We start from the raw sequence: 6,702 nt of genomic DNA on the forward strand, positions 1-6,702 counted from the left end.
TAAAATCTCAAACTGGCTTCTCTTGTCACAGTATAAAATTAAACTCCTTAACACAACCTTTAAAACTCTATTCCAGCCGGGCACAGTGGCTCATGCCTGTAACCCCAGCACTTTGGGAGGCCAAGGTGGGCGGATCACTTGAGGTAAGGAGTTTGAGATCAGCCTGCCCAACATGGCAAAACTCCATCTCTACTAAAAATACAAAAATTAGCTGGCCATAATGGTGCCCACCTGTAATCCCAGCTACTTGGGAGGCTGAGGCAAGAGAATCACTTGAACCCAGGAGGTGGAGGTTACAGTGAGCCGAGATCGTGCCACTGCACTCCAGCCTGGGTGACAGACGTGAGACTCCATCTGAAAAATACAAACAAACAAACAAAAAAAACCCTCTATTTCCTAAAAGCACATATCAATATCTATCCTTCTTACCTTGCACTGATTTTCTTTTCAACATCAAACATATGATGTATTTATTTGTTTCTGGTCACTTTCCCCTACTATATTGTAATCTCCAAGAGAACAGAGATATTATTTTATTCACTACCAGTTTCCCACACCTAGAACATACCCAGCATATAACTGATACTCATTTAAAGTTTCATGGATGACTAAATGAATATATGAACGAATGCCTGATAACAGAAAGCATCCAAGGCAATGGAGGGAAGGAAGAATAAATGTTGCCAGGCGTGGTGGCTCATACCTCTGACCCTAGCATTTCCGGAGGCCATGGCAGGTGGATCACTTGAGCCCAGGAGTTCAAGACCAGCCTGGGCAACATAGTGAGATTCTGTCTCAACAAAAAAAATAATAATAATAATACAAAAATCAGCCAGGCATGGTGGTGTGTGCCTGTAGTCCCAGCTACTAGGGAGGCTGCCCTGGAAAGGTCACTTAAAACGGGGCAGTTGAGGTGTTAAGTTGAGGTTGAACCATGATTGCACCGTTGCACTCCAGCCTGGGCAACAGAGAGATACTCTGTCTCAAAAAAATAAAAGAATAAATGCTTAAGATGAGGCAGAGATAAATAACAGTGGTAAATAACTTAAAAATCAAGATAAAGGCCAGGTGCGGTGGCTCACGCCTATAATCCCAGCACTTTGAGAGGCCAAGGCAGGTGGATCACTTGAGGTCAGGAGTTTGTGACCAACCTGGCCAACATGGTGAAACCCTATCTCTACTAAAAGTACAAAAATTAGCCAGGCGTGGTGGCATGCACCTGTAATCCCAGCTGCTCGAGAGGCTGAGGCAGGAGAATTGCTTGAGCCCAGGAGGCGGAGGTTGTGGTGAGCTGAGATCACACCACTGCACTCCAGTCTGGATGACAGAGTGAGACTCCATCAAAAAAAAAAAAAAAAAAATCAAGATAAAACAGGAGAAAGCACTGAAGTTTGAGTGTGATATTAAGATGTGTGACTTTGGTATCTGAAGCATGTAGATCTTCCGTCCTTATTTTCTTTTTTTTTTTTTTTTTTTTTGAGACGGAGTCTCACTGTGTCTCCCAGGCTGGAGTGCAGTGGCCCGATCTCGGCTCACTGCAAGCTCCGCCCTCCGGGTTCACGCCATTCTCCCGCCTCAGCCTCCCAAGTAGCTGGGACTACAGGCACCCGCTACCGCGCCCGGCTAGTTTTTTGTATTTTTAGTAGAGACGGGGTTTCACCATGTTAGCCAGGATAGTCTCGATCTCCTGACCTTGTGATCCACCCGCCTCGGCCTCCCAAAGTGCTGGGATTACAGGCTTGAGCCACCGCGCCCGGCTCGTCCTTATTTTCAAAGAGCTAGGACCTCTAAAAAGAGATTCCTAGAAAGTGTTGCACCCTTTGACCTGAATTTCCGGGCTCTTATTTCCCCTATTTTCCATATGTCCAGTTCTTGCCCACTTACCTGAGTAACGATGGCCTGAGGATTCCTCCTCTAATATCCACAGCTCTTCTCCTCGCTCCAACTTGAAAATCATCTCTGGTTTGGCCACGCAGAGGCCTGTTAATGGGAAATGGCACAGGACGTGGGCCAAGTTGTCTGAGCTCTAGGGCCTCTGATGGAGGAGGAAGGTGCATCTTCATGAGCTGCACAAGGAAGGGGGCCCATTTAAAGCTTTCATTGGGGAAGTAAGAACACACACATTTTTCCTGGTGCCCTAAACTGACTACTCATCTGTGACTCTCAATATCATTAAACCCTCACAAGGCTGCACATGTTACAGCAACCAAGAAAGGAAACACATGCTCCTAGGAGTTACATGGACAATCATCCTCACCCACAGATGCCAGGTTGCTGTAGGTCTCCAGCATCACATCCTTGTGCATGGTCCTCTGAGCAGGGTCCAGTCTGTGCCACTCCTGTCGGGTGAAATCCACAGCCACGTCCTCAAATGACACGGACCCCTGTAATAACAATCTCCAGTGATCAGAATGGGATGCATGAAAAAGATGTGCAGGAACTAATCTTCTCAATGGAGCCCTGTTGAAAGTCGACTAAAAGGAGCTACACTGGATACCTGATTTCGTGTCTTGCTTGATACACTTTTGGGGTGGGGGGTACCCAGAACAGCTCTGTTACTGTGTTAATTTATTAATGCATGAAGAAAAGACCACTGCACTCCTGAGTTAACACTATGTGCCTCAGTAAGCATATTTCTGGAAAACCAATAAAAAAACAAACAAACACTATGTGTCGGGACATGTGCAAGTTGCTGGGTTAAAAAATGAAGAAGCAGTCTGGGCGCAGTGGCTCACGCCTGTAATCCCAGCACTTTGGGAGGCCAAGCTGGGCAGATCGCCTGAGGTCAGAAGTTCAAGACCAGACTGGCCAACATGGTGAAACCCCATCTCTACTAAAAATACAAAAATTAGCTGGGCTTGCTGGTGCACATCTGTAGTCCCAGTTACTCAGGAGGCTGAGGCAGGAGAATCACTTGAACCCAGGAGGTGGAGGTTGCAGTGAGCCAAGATCACACCACTGCACTCCAGCTTGGGTGACAGAGCAAGACTCCATCTTAAAAAAAAAAAAAAGAAGAAGAAGAAGAAGAAGAAGAAGAAGAAGAAGAAGAAGAAGAAGAAGAAGAAGAAGAAGAAGAAGCTGGCTGGGCATGGTGGCTCACATCTGTGATCATAGCACTTTGGGAGGCCAAGGCAGGCAGATCACTTGAGGTTAGGAGTTCAGACTAGCCTGGCCAACATGGTGAAACCCCATCTCTACTAAAAATAAAAAATAAAAAATAAAAATTAGCTGGGCATGGTGGAGGGTGCCTGCAGTCCCAGCTACTCAGGAGCCTGAGGCAAGAGAATCACTTGAACTCAGGAGGTAGTGGCTGCAGTGAGCTGAGATTGTGCCACTGCACTCCAGCCTGGGTGACAGAGAGACCCTGTCTCAAAACAAACAAACAAAATATATTTATACTTATGAACAATACAGAAGTGCTGTTCTGTGGGAGAAAGGGAGACAGTATTGCTCCCAGGATAACTGCATGAACAGCTGGGATGAGGCTGGAACCATATATAGACATTAGCAAAACAGGATAGACAATGAGTTGATGGAAGAAAAATTGAGATTGATTTTAGAGTGTTTATGGAACATACTGACGGAGATGTCCAGCTGGAGCTCAGGAGAGAAGGCTAGCAGAGGCCAAGGTTTGGGGAGGGTAAGATCATTTCAGTACCAGCTGAAACCACCAGAATAAATTGGATAGCTAAGAAAGAGCACAGTTTGAGAGAAGCACCAAGTACAGAGTTTGAGGGAGCACCAATATGCTATGAAGGTTGCAGAGTAAATTCTTGATATGGTTTGGATCTGCGTCTTCACCCAAATCTCATGTTGAATTGTAATCCCCAATGTTGGAGGTGGGGCCTGGTGGGAGGGGATTGGATTATGAGGGTAGTTTCTCATGGTTTAACACCATCCTCCCTTGGTGCTGTCATCGCCATAGTGAGTTCTCATGAGATCTGGTTGTTTAAAAGTGTGTGGCACCTGTGCCCCAATTCCTCCCGCTCTGGCCATGTAAGATGTGCCTGCTGTCTGGGCACAGTGGCTCATGCCTGTAATCCCAGCACTTTGGGAGGCTGAAGCAGGCGGATAGCTTGAGCCCAGGAATTTGAGCAGACTGGGCAACATGGCGAAATCCTGTCTCTACAAACAAACAAAAATTAGCTGGGCATTGTGGTGCATGCCTATAATCCCAGCTACTTGGGGGACTGAGGCAGGAGGATCACTTGAGCCCAGGAGGTCAAGGCTGCAGTGAGCCAAGATGACACCACTGCACTCCAGCCTGTGTGACAGAGCGAGATCCTATCTTACACACACACACACACACGCACACACACACACACAAAGATATGCTGCCGGGCATGGTGGCTCACGCCTATAATCCCAGCACTTTGGAAGACTGAGGTGGGTGGATCACCTGAGGTCAGGAGTTTGAGACCAGCCTGGCTAACATGGTGAAACCCCATTTCTACTATAAATACAAAAATTAGCGGGGCGTGGTGGTGCACACCTGTAATCCCAGCAATCCCAGCTACTCAGGAGGCTGAGGCAGGAGAATCGCGAATCACTTGAACCCAGGAGGCGGAGGTTGCAATGAGCTGAGATCATGCCCTTGCACTCTAGCCTGGGTGACAAGAGTGAAACTCCGTTTAAAAAAAAAAAAAAAGTTATTTCTTCCTCTTTGCCTTCTGCTATGGATTGGAAGTTTCCTGAGGCCTCCCCAGAAGCCATTATGCTTTTTGTAGAGCCTGCAGAACCATGAGCCAATTAAATCTCTTTTCTTTATAAATTACCCAGTCTCAGGTATTTCTTTATAGCAATCCAAGAACAGACTAATACAATTATTAGATGGTAGAAATAGAACCAGGAAAGTGTGGGGTCTTGGAAGGTAGGAGGGGAGACAGTTTCAAGTAACAGTGCCATTTCCAGTTTAAAGTGATAGGTAAGAAATGAGCCAGGTATGGTGGTGCAGGCCTGTAATCCCAGCTACTCAGGAGGCTGAGGCAGGAGAATTTCTTGAACTCGGGAGGTGGAGGTTGCAGTGAGCCAAGTTCCATCTCAAAAAAAAAAAAAAAGAGAAAAAAAGAAAAGAAATGGAAGATATATTACTATATATCCCCAACGACATTAAAATGAGAATAAGAGAATGCCACGAACATATTTATTCACATAAATTCACCAACTTAGATGAAATGGACCAATTCCATGAAATATATAAAACACCAAAACTTACCCAAAGAGAAACTGACAACTGAATGGAATATCAATTAAAGAAACTGAATTTGTGGTTTAAAACCTTCCAAAAAAGAAATTCCCAGGCCTTGATAGTTTCACTAGTAAATTCTACCAAATATTTAAGGAATACATCAGTTCTATACAATCCTTCCTCTTCCATTTTCTAGACAAGGACACTTCTCATTTTATGAGGCCATCATTATCCTGATTACAACATCAGACAAAGACATGACAAGAAAAGAAAATTGCAGTCCAATATCCCTTATAAACATAGAAGTAAAAAGCCTCAACAAATATTAGCAAATCAAATCCAGCAACATATGTAAACACATAGCATGATCAGTTGGTGTTTATCCAGAGTATGCAAGGTTGGCTGAACATTTTTAAATCAATCAATATAATCCACCATGTTAAGAAACTAAAACAGAAAAACCACACAATCATCAATTGATACAGAAAAGTCATTTGACAAAATTCAACATTGATTCCTGACAAAAATTCTCATCAAAGTAGGAATAGAAGGAAACTTCTTTGACCTGCTAAAGATCATCTACCAAAAACCTACAGCTGACATCATACGTAATGAAAAAGACTGAATGCTTTCCCTAGAAGATCAGGAAAAAGGCGAGAGACGTCCACTTTTACGAATCCTATTTGAAATCAAAATCCTACTCAAAGTCCTACTTTAGTGAAATCAGGCAAGAAAAAGGAAATAAAAGGCATATAACTGGTTGGAAAGAATAAATAAAACTGTCTCTGTTCTCACACAATATGATTGTCTATGTAGAAAATCCCAAGGAATCTACAAAGAAGCTCTTAACAAGACTGCAAGACACAAAGTCAACTCATCGAAGTCAATCATGTTTTGGCTGGGCATAGTGGCTCACACCTGTAATCCCAGCACTTTGGGGAGCCCAGGCAGGCATATCGCCTGAGGTCAGGAGTTCAAGACCAGCCTAGCCAACATGGCGAAACCCTGTCTCTACTAAAAATTTTAAAACTTAGCCAGGTGTAGTGGTGCGTACCTGTAATCCCAGCTACTCAGGAGGCTGAGGCAGGAGAATCGCTTCAACTGGGGAGGTCAAAGTTGCATTGAGCCAAGATCGTGCCACTATACTCCAGCCTGGGTGACAGAGTGAGACTCTGTCTCAAAAAAAAAAAAAAAAAAAGAGAGAGAGAGTGAGAAAGAAATACAGTAGGCCGGGCGCGGTGGCTCAAGCCTGTAATCCCAGCACTTTGGGAGGCCGAGACGGGTGGATCACGAGGTCAGGAGATCGAGACCATCCTGGCTAACACAGTGAAACCCCGTCTCTACTAAAAATACAAAAACTTAGCCGGGCGAGGTGGCAGGCGCCTGTAGTCCCAGCTACTCAGGAGGCTGAGGCAGGAGAATGGCGCGAACCCGGGAGGCGGAGCTTACAGTGAGCCGAGATCCGGCCACTGCACTCCAGCCTGGGCGACAGAGCGAGACTCCGTCTCAAAAAA

The 6,702-nt window shown here is 45.1% G+C and overlaps 1 protein-coding gene across 1 annotated transcript in view; it reads right to left on the minus strand.

Annotated features, from left to right (window-relative positions):
- Positions 1-6,702, minus strand: part of ZNF157 (zinc finger protein 157) — a 46,190-nt gene that overhangs the window by 1,982 nt on the left and 37,506 nt on the right. The window contains exons 2-3 of the mRNA XM_025372703.1: positions 2,258-2,384; positions 1,885-1,980 (exon numbers count right to left, since the gene is read on the minus strand). Coding sequence (XP_025228488.1) covers positions 1,885-1,980; positions 2,258-2,384 — 223 coding nt within the window. The remainder of the gene's footprint in view (positions 1-1,884; positions 1,981-2,257; positions 2,385-6,702) is intronic.

The sequence above is a fragment of the Theropithecus gelada genome, chromosome X, assembly GCF_003255815.1.
Source record: "Theropithecus gelada isolate Dixy chromosome X, Tgel_1.0, whole genome shotgun sequence".
Taxonomy (NCBI): Eukaryota; Metazoa; Chordata; class Mammalia; order Primates; family Cercopithecidae; genus Theropithecus; species Theropithecus gelada.